At 38.8% G+C, this 13,543-nt stretch overlaps 1 protein-coding gene across 12 annotated transcripts in view; it reads left to right on the forward strand.

The window, feature by feature from the left end:
- Nucleotides 1–13,543, forward strand: part of MACF1 (microtubule actin crosslinking factor 1) — a 342,663-nt gene that overhangs the window by 206,142 nt on the left and 122,978 nt on the right. For 9 of the 12 annotated variants that reach the window (XM_079112948.1, XM_079112960.1, XM_079112953.1 and 6 more), the window contains 7 exons: nucleotides 2,384–2,599; nucleotides 2,703–2,852; nucleotides 5,151–5,384; nucleotides 7,805–7,954; nucleotides 9,731–9,964; nucleotides 11,206–11,430; nucleotides 12,818–13,336. In XM_079112948.1, coding sequence (XP_078969074.1) covers nucleotides 2,384–2,599; nucleotides 2,703–2,852; nucleotides 5,151–5,384; nucleotides 7,805–7,954; nucleotides 9,731–9,964; nucleotides 11,206–11,430; nucleotides 12,818–13,336 — 1,728 coding nt within the window. The remainder of the gene's footprint in view (nucleotides 1–2,383; nucleotides 2,600–2,702; nucleotides 2,853–5,150; nucleotides 5,385–7,804; nucleotides 7,955–9,730; nucleotides 9,965–11,205; nucleotides 11,431–12,817; nucleotides 13,337–13,543) is intronic. The other 3 variants (XM_079112959.1, XM_079112950.1, XM_079112951.1) reach the window with 1 other exon arrangement.

Genomic DNA, 13,543 nt, shown 5'->3' on the forward strand with positions numbered 1-13,543 from the left:
CAGAACTCCCTATAACCTTCCTCTCTGGTAGCACCAGAAAGCAGAGATGAATATGGATATGCAAAGAGTGTTGTAGGCATTTTAAAGCCTAAGATGCAGTTAGACCCTCATTTCCAAGTTATTTCACATAGCCTAGCAAGTGTGCATGCCTGCACGAAGACAAGAGTAGAGGTTTATCCTCTGAAGAATGGAACACAGAGTGTCTCAAGACAAGGTGGATAGCCTCAATTGCAGGTCAGGATTCATGCTGAAATCAGTAGGATCAACTGAAAGTTTGCATATTGACACTTGAACTTCATCTTCCTTCCCTCAATTCTTTGACAGGCTCATGGGGAAAGACATGATGGAACTGATGAGAGTGTTTTCCCAAGTGTCTGACCCAACCCCATGACCCTCAGTGAATACTATAGTCAGCAGACCCACCTCTGCATGTAGTTTGTTGTCAGCTTTTTAAGGCATTACTGTCAAGTGTGAGCATCCAGAAAGCTTCAAATACAAAAGAAGCTAACACAAAGGAATGAAAGAGTCTTAGAGAAAATACAGACTATTCAGGAAGAAAAACATTCAAAAACACCATTCCTTAAAGTACCAAAATCAGAGGAGTAGATTGAAAAAGTACGACCAGGTATTTCTAAGAAGAGAGATCTATGAATATTCTCATTAGTACTAGATAATTATGTTCTCCACCTATTCCCAAGCATGTTTTATCTTTTGAATTATATCAATTTAATTTATCTTCTGCTAGGCAAACCAGTATCTGTACTTAACTTTTATTAGAAAAATCTGATTTTCTATTTCAGAAATAAAGTCAGGTATGTTTAAATTTCAGGAGTTTTTGTTTTGTTTTGTTTTTTGTTGTTTTTTTTTGCTTTTTAAATACTGGGGGGATTGAATCCAGGGGCTACTCTGCCACTGAACTGCACCCTCAGCCTCTTTTATTATTTGACACAGGGTCTCACTAAGTTGCTTAGGGTCTCACTAAGTTGCTGAGGTTGGCCTCAAACTTACAATCCTCCTGCCTCAGCCTCCTGAGTTGCTGGGATTACAGGTGTGCACCACCATGCCCGACAAGTTTCAGTTTTTTTAACAACACCAGGAAGCACTGGTCTCACAAAAGACAAAGAAGAAACTTGAGAGAGGAGGGCTAGCAATATTAATCAGTGTAGGGAGACTGAGTCTACTGCACATTAAGGGGAGAATTGAGCACCTGAAAGTCATGGTGACTTTGATAAGAATAGTTTCAATGGAGTGGTGAGATACAAACAGAATAAATGGGAGGTTGTAAGGTGGAACAATTACTGTGGATCATTCTTTCCAGAAGCTTTGTACCTCAAGTAAGGAAAGAGAATAGGACACTAGCTAGAGGAGATAGACTGACAGGAATGTTTTGAATAGATTTTTGGATTGAGGGGAAAGAACCAGTTAAAACCAGGCATGGTAGCACAGGCATGTAAACCCAGTGACTTGGGAGGCTGAAGCAGGAGGATTGCAAGTTTGAGGACAGCCTCAGCAATTTATCAAAGCCCTGTCTCAAATTAAAAAGGGATGGAAATGTAGTGGTAAAGTGCCCCTGGGTCTAATCCCCTGTGCCAAAAGATAAAAGAACTAATGGGGAATAAAAGGAGAACATGAAGTTGGAGGAGAGAAGAAGTGATAACTGGTAGATAAATAGAAAGATAGCCTTAAAAGGGAGGAAGAGTCATTCACTGAAATGGGAGGCTAAGAGTTGTCATAGGACTGGAGTGACAGGGAAGACAGAATGTGAAGGTTTACAGTTCTCTCTCAGTATCCACTGTGTGGCTTTGGCGCAGTGGCTAAAGGGAAAGTGAGGCTGCTCCCCAAAACTACCAGGCTTATCCACAACTTACTGCTGGTTTCTCTGTTGAAGATTACAATATTATAGACTAGAAGAGTGGAAAGACTGGCTTGAGTGTTTTTATGTTCTTTGGTTCTGCCCCTTGCAATTGAGAGTAGAAGAATCATCACTGTGATGACTGACTTTGCAGCACACTAATTCTGTGTACCAGCTCCCTAGGGAAAGGTGGAACAATAAAGCTAACAATTTGTTGTAGAGGGAGCTCTGCTCTGAGTCACAAAACCCAAATCTGGCTCTGATCATTACCAGCTCCAGCTGGTGACCTTGGACCAAAAAAGTTCACATTGTAAAGTGCTATGGCATCTCTTTTGTAAATTCAGAATAATAATGTCTGTCCTGCCAACCTCATGAATTAGTGGTCATGAGAACCATAAGTGTACATAAAAAACATTTTCTAAGCCCTAAATCCTATGTAGACATGAGGTAAGAAAGCAGTGTGTTTGCAGCTAATTCTCAAATAGTAAGATTGCTATTCTTGATTTTGGTAACTCCATTCTATCCCTTCAGGTATTAGACAAGGAGCTAAAGGATCTGTCTGCCTTGGTGAGTCAAGAATTGGAGTGTGTAAATCAGATTATCATCAGCCAACCTCAAGAAGTCCCTGCTCAACTGTTGAAGGCTCTAGAGAAAGATGCCAAGAATCTTCAAAAGTCTCTCAGCTCTGTGAGAGACACTTGGACTTCCAAACTGCTCCACCTCCAGAATGCCATGGAAATGAAAAAGGTAGCATCCTGGGTTTTGTTTTGTTTTGTTTTGTTCCATGAAGGCTCACAATGGTTGGATAATCCTGAAGAGTTTATAACCTAATTTGCTGTTTATTACCTAGGCTTCAGTGTTAAATCAGCACATACAACTCGAAGGCAAACTTCAGGATCTGAGAGCTTGGGTTGATGAAACCAGTCGTACTCTGAACAGCAGGAAATGTGACAGTAAGACAGATATTGACAGCCTGAATCACTCTCTCCAGGAGTATGAGGTAAGCTCTCCACCCATTCCCAAAAATGTTTTATTTTTTTGTCCTTTGAGTTATAGCAATTTTATTTTCCCTCTAGGAAAACCATATCTGTACTTACCTTTCTTAGAACATCTGAATTTCCATGTCAGAATTAGTTAACTATGTTTAGTTTTTAGTTACCACATCCCTGCAACTTCAGTGATTCTGATCATTTCTCCTTTCATCTATCCTCTGAGCATCCGTAGGATGAACTATTATCAGTTTCACCTTCTCTTTATAACTGACATCTAGGATCTGTCCCTTGTTTCTCTTTTGCCCAAGATCTAATCCTAGACACATACATATACACCAGTTGCAGGAGAATATTGATCAGTGATCTAGAGCATGTCTTGATAATCTTTTTCTATAAAGGGTCAGATAATACATATTTCAATTTTGTAGGACAGATTTGGCCAGGGAACCATAGATTGCTGACCCTCTGATCTAGGGAGATGCTTTTCTTTTTTTTTTAAGTTCCAAATTAATTGATTCCTTTTATTAGTCAGTGTGAAAAAAGACTATGAAATACATCTAATCAGAGAGCATTCCCTCAACATTGTTCTTTTTGTTGTTAAGATTTTGTAAGATATTATTCACATGAGTTTATCAACCCTATACTGAAAAGAAATGTCCCTCTGCTGAAACTCTTTAGAAAGTCAGAAGGAACTGGAGATGTCACCTCCTCCTTTTCTGTTCTTTCCTCTTTCCCCAGTCTTAAGAAAAGCAGATATAAAGGTTTGTCAGTGGTCAGCCTTGCATACAACCTTTTTTTCATCCATCTTTATCATGCAAGAGTTACCCACTTCCTAGCTGGATGAGGTGGTGCATGCCTGTAATCCCAATGATTTGGGAGACTGAGGCAAGACGGTTGCACATTTGAGGCTAGCCTTAGCAACTTAGCGAGACCCTGTCTCAAAATAAAAAATAAAAAGGACTGGGGATGTAGCCTAGTGGTAGAGCACCCTTGGGTTCAATCTGCAGAACAATGAAAAAAAGAGTTATTACTTCCCTCTTCTTTCATTCCCTTTATTCAGAGATGTCATTGGGGGAGAGAGGAGCAGGCAAGCTTTATCTGATCTGTTAAGATCTAATAAAGAATCAGGGAAAGAATTCACGTAACATTATTGTGAGATATGAAAACAACATCTTGTGCACTGGTGCTGTCCCCTAGTTATAGGTTCTTCCAAATCTCTTAGGAAGAGAATGGCAGTCCAGGCCTTGTTTTCCTCCTGTTAGTTTCCTAAACCCATATGCTCACAGGTGAAGAAATCATTCTCTTATGATAAGTATCTAAGATGGCCTTCTGCTGTTAATCTCCAGATTAACAGCTCTCAGTTTCAGTGTGACAAAGATAAAAACATCCTAATGTTTTTATTGCATCCAGTATAACAGTGGATAATCAATAAATGTTTTGGGGGAAATTGCATGTTTTTAATTATCTGAAAGCAAATGACTTTAGTGTTTGGACAGTTTTTACTACTTTAAGGGAGTAATATATAAGAAAGTCTGACTGTAACCTTCACAGTTTAAAAATGTATAAACCACATTGTTTAAAAATCAAATTTTAGTGAATCACAAATAAGTTGTATATTTTCTCAGTACCAGCCTATCATCAGTAACTCCCTGCTGACAAATACAGATAGGTATTTGAACCTAAGAAAGTACAGTTAGATGCATGTTAGACCAGAAATTCATGTTATATATTCTAAAACTTTTTTTTAAACATTTTTTTTATTAGTTGTTGATGGACCTTTATTTAATTTATTTATTTATATGTGGTGCTGAGGATCGAACCCAGGGCCTCACACGTGCTAGGCAAGCGCTCCACCACTAAGCCACAGCCCCAGCCCCCTAAAACTTTTTTTAATCAAACATATTTTGTATTAGTTGTACTGTAATTCTGTTAGCATAAGTAATTGGCAGCTTCCTGCATTTGGAAGTTAAGGTTCAGTGAAGGAGGGCTGGGGATATAGCTCAGTTGGTAGAGTGTTTGCCTCACAAGCACAAGGCCCTGGGTTCAAATCCCCAGCACCAAAAAAAAAAAAAAAAAAAAAAAAAAAAAAAAGTTCAGTAAAGGAAACATAATTTATGAGGAATTTGGAAAGACAAAAAGTGAGAAAGACTTCCAGTGCTAGTTTGATGCTAGTGCCAGTTATAAAAATAGAGGAAATTAACCTTTCTTTGATTCTTTTAGATCTTTGATTAGAACCAACAACTTTTTCATAGAGAAATAGAAGTTTTATTTATTCATTTGTTTTTCCCTTTTCCTGCTTGCCTTAGGATTTGAAACAGCCCATGGCTGAAAGGAAATCTCAGCTGGAAGCTCTTGCTTTTGATATTCAGTTCTTTATCTCCGAGCATGCACAGGACTTGTCCCCTCAGCAGAATCGACAGATGCTGAGGCTTCTGAATGAACTGCAGAGGTCCTTCCAGGACCTTGTGGAATGGACTACAGCGCAGACAGATGCCTTGCAAGGCCATCTTCAACAAATGCAGCAGGAAACCTGGGTTAAGGTCAGACTGAACCAGCAGCTAGGGCTCAGTTTATCTTTTGGGATGTCCTCTGTTTTGGGGTTTTCTGGCCAGCCTCCATGTATCAGTGATTCCAGGAGCCTGGGATTAGCAATTTTGAAATTTCTTGTCATTCAGGCCAGTTTGGTTCTGATCAAGGAGGCAACTGTTCCATCTGTTTTTCTTGCCATGTTTTTGGTTTTGTGTGTTGGTGTGTGAGAGAATCTGTGTGTCTATGTGTGATTGCATGTGCAAGTGTTTTCATTTTACTGAGATGCTACTGTCACTGTGTCTCATTGTCTTTGACTTTCAAATGAAAATCACATAGCTAGCCCTTTTTCTCTATTTCCCCTTCATTCTTTTGAGGGCTCTGAAGAACATATAAAAACTGAGCTCTTGAGAAGGATGGTTCTGAAAATCAGTTTTATTCTAGGGCTTTTCATAATGATTTATAATAGATTTCTTTACTATTCTCAAACAGCTGATGAGGACATTTTTATCAGAGTATTAATTTTTTAGTTTTTTTCACTAATTTTTTAAGCATTTTCGAAGTTACCATTGTTTTCCTGTGCCTTATTCATGCTAAAATGCCCCAAGCTTATTCAGTCAATCTTGGGGAACAGTGTATTAAAAAAAAAAAAAAATAACCACATTACTGTCTACCATTCAAACCCTCTTCTTGTGAAACTCAAACTCATCATAATTGCATTAAACAGCAACATCATAACCTTAGAATACCTCAAATGGTGTTTATGCTTTTTTTTTTTGGATACTGAAGTTTGAACCCAGGGACACTCTACCATTGAGATACATCCACAGCCCTTTTTAGTTCATCTGTTTATTTTTGAGACAAGGTCTCACTAAGGGCTTCACTAAGTTGCTAAGGCTGACCTCAAACTTGTGATCCTTCTGCTGGGATTATGGGCATGCATCACCACTTCCAGCAGTTTATGCTGTTCTACTGCTTAAATAGTAAGTTGGGATACAGCAAGATGATATTAGTATTGTCATTATAATCAGAAACTCTATCTTAGGGACTCTGTTTTAAAATATTGTGTAAAGTGTAATTGAGCTTTTGAATCAAACTTAAATTAGGTTAATCAGTGCCATATATTCCTTACTACTGCTTAGTTGTTTGAACTATATTGAAATTGAAATAAAATCGTAATGAAGTGCTTAAGGTTACCTTCCAAACCTGAACATGTGTAATACCCTCACTTAGTAATTTATATAGTATGGTGTAGCATGTGGGTAATTAATGAAGTAATTTGTCTGAGCCATCTTAAGATCCAGCCCAGGTTCAGATAGGCCTATGATAGAACTGCATGTGAACATTCTTCCAGAGCATGAAATTAATTACACAATGTTTATTAACCTTGTTATTGTCAGAAATGCTCTACTTCTTTCTATATTTGCCCTGAATGCGTGTGTATGTCTGTGTGTTAACTTGTTTGCTTTGCTTTTTTCAGATTCAGTCTGCACCCATCCTAACCCATGAAGATCCTGTTTTACAGCTGAAGAGCTCTTATGAGTTCTCTTCGAGAACCTTTCTATTTGTCCTAAAGAGGGGGAGAGAGGGCCAATTTGGGCACCTGTTTGTAAGTGCAGGTGACTAAATAATGCTATCAGAAGGCAGAAGTGGTGGAAAGTGGTTTTAGAAGGATGGTCAGGAGAACACATCATGCTCAATTGCTCAATCAGGTGCTTCAGTGTTGTGCAGCCGAAATGCGATCTGGGGAAAGGAATAGGCACAGAAACATATACCTCTCTCTCCTGGGGCCTGGCTTTTTCCCTGTGATAACCAGTGTAGACATCACAAGGACTGAGACAGTTGCTATTCTTGGGCAGTTTCCTTCTCAAAATAGTTAAATCAAGCTCCTTATGCTTGACATATAATCATTCTATTTAATGGGTCTCTATAGTTCTGAGACATTTGATTATTAAGGCAACTTCATTATTAAGAAGTTCAGTTAGCTTATGAATTATTCAGGTTCTTTATTTTTCTTTCAATTCCAATCCTTTTACTTTTCCATGTTTATCCTTAATATATAGAAAATCCTTTGGTTCCAGAGGAGGAATGGATCAGAATTATTAATTTATTATCATCACCATTGTCATATATGGATTTCAATATTCTCCATTTCCAAAGAGAATTGCAGTCTGGCAAAGGAGCTTCCAATCCAAATCTGAACTAGGAGCATCCTTTCCTGAAACTACCTGATTGTCATCTTGACCACAGGCCCAGATCAGCACTGCCCAAATGGGGGAGCTTCCTGAATATGATTTCTGTGCCTTTTCCCATTCTAGTCTTCCACCAATTTTTCCATCCTTGAGCTATAACCTTCCTGTTTTGCATTTCAGGGAATGGTATTTGTAAAATGAGAGTTATTAATTGTCTCTTGACTCCTTTGCATTTTTATTAGACTCTGCAGAAACAACAAAATACCTGTCATCAGAAACTGGAGGATCTTTGCAGCTGGGTAGAACAGGCAGAAAGGGCACTGATGAACCACCAGGGCAGAGCCTCCCTGCAAGATCTTTCTACTTTGCAGAAGAACCAAAGTGATTTGAAGGTCAGCATGATTCCATCTAATTTTTTATTTTTTTCAACAAATGTTTATAAGGCTGGCTGTGTGCCAGGAGCAATGGTAGTATCAGCATCAGACTTCATGAAGCTGGTGGGGAAAACAAACAGTTACACAAATTGTCACAAAAATTAACATCTAATTATTAACTGTTGTATGTATAAAGGTAAAGTTTTATATAAACATATACCAAAGTGACCCAGTCTAGTCTAGTTCAGAAAAGATTACCTTGATGAAATGTCACTTAAATTGAGTAGCAAAAGTCATGTATGGATCAGTTTATGAGGGATGAGAGGACGAAAACCTACTGGACAGAGGCTTATGCATCAGTCTTAAGGTGGGAATAGGGCTAAACACAACATATTCAAGAACTGAAAGACAGCTAGTTCAGCTGGGCTGCAGAGAACAAAAGGAGGCTTACCAGGCACAGTGGCACATGCCTGTAATCCCATGACTCAGGAAGGTAAGGCCAGAGGATCACAAGGTCAGTCCCAGTCTCAGCAACTTAGTAAAAACCTATCTCAAAATAAAAAAAAAATAAAAAAGACTGGGGAAGGGCACTGTGACACATGCCTGTAATTCCAGCAGTTTGGGATGCTGAGGCAGGAGGATTGAGAGTTCAAAGCCAGCCTCAGCATCTTAGCAAGACCCTGAGAAACTTAGTGAGATGCTGTCTGTAAATAAAAAGATTAAAAGGGCTGGGGATGTGACTCAGTGATTAAGCCTCTGGGTTCAATCTCTGCCAATCTCTGATACAAAAAAAAAAAAAAAAAAGACTGGGATGTAGGTCATGTAGCTTAAAAAAAGAAAGGAGACTTAGTGAAAAATTAGGTGGGAGAAATAGGTGGGTTCCATAAGGACAAAGAGTGATAACCAAGAGGGTATAGTAGTCCCCACCCCCATCTTTTGGAGATACATTTCAAGACCCCCACAGTGAATGTCACAAGCAGATAACCACATTTACTATGTTTTTCTTGTATCTACATACTTAACATAAAGTTTAATTTATAAAATAGGCACAACAAGAGATTAGTACCAATAACTAACAGTACAGTAGAACATGTGTAACAATATACTGTGATAAAGAGCATTACTACTCTTGTGCTTTGGGGCCATTATGTAAAATGAGCATTCTGGAAATATCAGCACTATGACACTAGAACAGATGGGTGATAATCAAGGTGGCTACTAAGTGACTAACAGATGGGTTGTGTGTACAGCATGGATACACTGGGTGAAGAGATGTTTCACCTCCCTGGCTGGACAGAGAAGACAGAGTGTAATTCATCACATTACTCAGAATGGTATACAATTTAAAACTTGCAAATGAATTGCTTATTTCTGAAACTTGCATTGAAATTTTTTTTGGCCACACTTGACCCTGACTAACTGAAAACTCAGAAATTGAGACAATGGAAAAGGAAGCCTACTGTATAAAAAATCCAACCAGCCTCAACTGCTACAACCATGCTGTCAACTTTTTTTATAAAAAGCATCATCACCTTGTAGATAACTCATTGCAAAATGGAGATCTCTCCTATTCAGCATATTTATGGGCAATTTCCTTTTTGTCTGCACTAAATATTTGCTTAGAAAATTAAATTTTTAATATTTCTTTACATTGGTTTAAGCATAAACCTTATGTAAATTATGGTCAGGGACTATATGTAGACATGTCATTCTAACCATTCCATCCTACTACTGTTAGAGGACTTGAAAGTACTAAAGTTGAAGACTCCTCTATTCCTGTTTTCATGTGTTAAGGATTTACAGGATGATATTCAGAATCATGCCACCTCATTTACCACTGTTGTCAAAGACATTGAAGGCTTTCTGGAAGAGAACCAGACCAAACTGAGCCCCCAGGAATTGACAGCTCTTCGGGGAAAACTTCATCAGGTGAGGGAGCAATATGAAGCTCTCCAGGAACGGACACGGGTGGCCCAGAAGGAGCTGGAGCAAGCAGTGACCTCAGCTGTACAGCAGGAAACTGAAAAGGTAAACTGACTGCTGTGATATTTAATATTTTTCCAAATGAAAATTTTGTGCCTGCATAAAAGATGAGAGAGCTAGGCTTGATGGTGTACACCTGTAATCCCAGCTTTTCAGGAGATTGGCAAGTTCTGGGTCAGGCTGGGTGATTTAGACCCTGTCTCAAAATGAAAAATAAACATGACTGGGGGATGTAGTTCAGTGGTAGAGTGCCCTTGGGTTCAATCCTCAGTCAGTACTGTTTAAAAAAAAAAAGACAGATGAGGGGAAACTACCTTACAGACAACTTAAAGTCACAAAAAGGGGCTGCTTCAGAAGCAGGTCTGTGAGTCAGTCATTGTTTTTAAAAGAAACATCTAGGTTCAGTTCTCAGCACCACATATAAATAAATAAATAAGTGTTATAAAAATTAAAAGAAAACATGCTCTCAGTATACTTAGTACTCTGGCTAAATGAAAGAACTTAGGTAGGGTATCATTCAAAGGAGGAAAAAGCAGAGTATATTTCTAACATAACTCATAGACTGGAGAACTAAGATATTAGAGGAAAATATCTGTGGAGTTCTAGGCCACAAGCTATTCCCAGGCTGCCTCTATAGTTATGTGAATCATGGTGCCAGGAGTAATCACAAGAGGATAAAGTCTTGAGTGGTCTTCTGCCTCCCAGCCAGCACTGGCAGATGGATTGAATCCTTCATTCAGCCTTGTACTCTGACACTAATGATGGAATAGGGAACATGGAAAAGAGAAATGAGTTACCTGAAGATGAATTTTGAAATACATGAATGTATAACTTGGCATAACCTACTTAATTAATTAAAATATTTGAAGCACCAGTAAATGAAATTTGAGAGGCAAGTTTAAGAACTGTTCTGTTTGAGATAAAAATGAGAGAAGTCTGCTTTGCCTTTCAGGAAGAACAGCCAGATAATTGAATGTGACTGTGCTGTTTCTTATTCTACCAAGCCATTGTAGGAAGGATTCTGTGAAACTTTGCTGTGGTGGCAAGACTAAATGATCTCTTAAAGTCTTTAAATCCTGAGGTCCCCCAAACTTTTTTTTTTAACAATAAAATATAGATCCTATCTAGAGATTGTCATAATTATTCTCAACAAATTTTAGAAGATAGTAATTCATTTTTTTATGCAAAAATTGTTTATACCCAGAATTAGAGTGTCTCTTTTTCTTTAGTGGTTTTATATTTGAGTATCCAAGGTCTTCTCAATGGACTACCTCTATGACTTTTAGAGTAAAGCAGCAAAAGAACTGGCTGAGAATAGGAGTAAGATTGATGCTCTCTTGGATTGGATGACTTCTGTGGGATCATCTGGTGGACAGCTACAGACCAGTCTTCCAGGGATGGAGCAGCTTTCCAGAGCTGGCCCGGAGAAAGGAGCCTTGGATACCACTGATGGTTTCATGGGGGTGAACCAAGCCCCAGAGAAATTGGACAGGCAATGTGAGAAGATGAAGGTAAGATGTTAGCTTGTCCTTACTATGCTAGAGGAATCTTTTCTGCCCTGGTCAAGGTACTATAATCTCCTTGCTGAATCCAGTGTCTTCTTTGATGTCTCAGTAGCTTTGATACTATTGGCTGTTCCTCTTGAAATAATTTCTCCCTTGGATACCACAACACTAATCTGCCCTGATCATTCTTTTTTTAGCTTTTGAAACAGTTATGCTTGTAGGTAAATCCTAGGCCTTCTTCTCATCTTTCAGAATGTACTTTCCTTAGATAGTCTTGTAACATTTCTGTTACCAGTCTTACTAATGTATTTATTTCTCTCCAGTTCTGATGCCAGTCCAGAGCTTCAAACCAATATATAAATCCATCTGCCTCTTTCAGGCAAACTGGGACCACAATCACCTCAACCTGAAAATGGAACTTCTATTCCTGTAATATTCCCTCAATTACTTGTGTTTCCCTTCCTATATTCCCACTTAATTGCCTGAATTAAACATCATCCTGGATTTTTTTCTCTCTCTCATTCTTGCATATCAAGTCAGCCATCAAACCCCATGCTTCCTGTCTCTTTCAAAGTCATCCATGTGGCTTCATCTCCATTGAGATATTTCTAGTTTAGAGGACTGTCAACTTTCACTTGTATTGTTTTAGCAGTTTCTACTGGTCTCCTTGCCTCTTACTTTTACCCTTTACACCATTCCCTATACTACTAAATGATCTTTCTAAAATGCTATATCCCTGCTTAATCCTTTTAGTAATCCCCTTTTGTCTTCAAGGTTAACTACAAATTCTTTAACATGCTTTACTGTCCCTAGTATCTTCTTCCCCAGGATCTGTTCCTATTTCATATAAAAACAAAACCCCACAACATGCATTGGAATAGAAAAAAAGATGCTCGTATAAGTCCACAGACATAGTACATACTAAAACAAAGATACAAATTACTTATCCTATCCAGAAATACAGTTTGCTTTTGAATTAATTTTCTAAGGCATTTCCTAGTAGGAACAATCTTCATGGCATGTGAGTTGACATATTTCACGGCTAAGTATTTGCACTTTTATTTTGTCATACATATGACTCATCCAGTTACTTACCCCTTGTGTTATCATAGATAGTTATTAATTGACCTTTTGTAAATTCTTGTAGACTTAGATCTAGTGAAAAGCGTCAAGTTCTAGTCATAGTTCTGACCTTTTAACTGTCTGCATGACTTTAATCAGGACACATAACACCTTTGGGTAGTCACATATCTCATCTTTAATATGGGTATTGTCCACCTACAGTCATCTATTGAGGTAGAGGTAGACTTCTCACCACCTCTGGCTGTAAGCATAACCAAATCATTTGGGTTTCCCTACTGATTTTTCTTTATTTTGGGTGGTTATTCACCAGGCCCATCACCAAGAATTGCTGTCTCAGCAGCAAAATTTCATTCTGGCCACCCAGTCAGCTCAGGCCTTCCTGGACCAGCAGGGCCACAATCTCTCACCGGAGGAACAACAGATACTGCAAAAGAAGTTAGGAGATCTTAAGGAGCAATACGTAGCTTCCCTGGCCCGTTCAGAGGCGGAACTGAAGCAAGTACAGACTCTCCGGGATGAACTGCAGAAATTCCTGCAGGACCACACAGAGTTTGAAAACTGGCTAGAACGTTCTGAGAAAGAGCTGGAAAACATGCATAAGGGGAACAACAGCCCTGAAGTCCTGCCCTCCTTGCTAAAGAGGCAGGGAAGCTTCTCAGAGGATGTCATTTCCCACAAAGGAGACTTGAGATTTGTAACTATCTCAGGACAGAAAGTCTTAGACACAGAAAACAGCTTTGAGGAAGGCAAAGAACCATCAACAACTAGAAACCTAGTGAAAGAGAAGCTAAAGGATGCCACAGAAAGATACACTATTCTCTACTCAAAGGTAAGGGGAGAGCCTGGCAGCCTTTGGGGAAAAAAATCACAGTGGTTTCTAGGACTCAGAGTAAGAACCCCAAAGTACAGTGGGCAAGCAACATGTAAACCACAGACTGAGGTTTTTCACAAACTATGCAAAAAAATGTAGAATATATAGGCCTGTGGGCTAAGCCTGACACTGGCAGTGTTGGGAGTATGTCTCATCAGTAGTGAA

The sequence above is a fragment of the Sciurus vulgaris genome (assembly GCF_902686455.1).
Source record: "Sciurus vulgaris genome assembly, chromosome: 1".
Taxonomy (NCBI): Eukaryota; Metazoa; Chordata; class Mammalia; order Rodentia; family Sciuridae; genus Sciurus; species Sciurus vulgaris.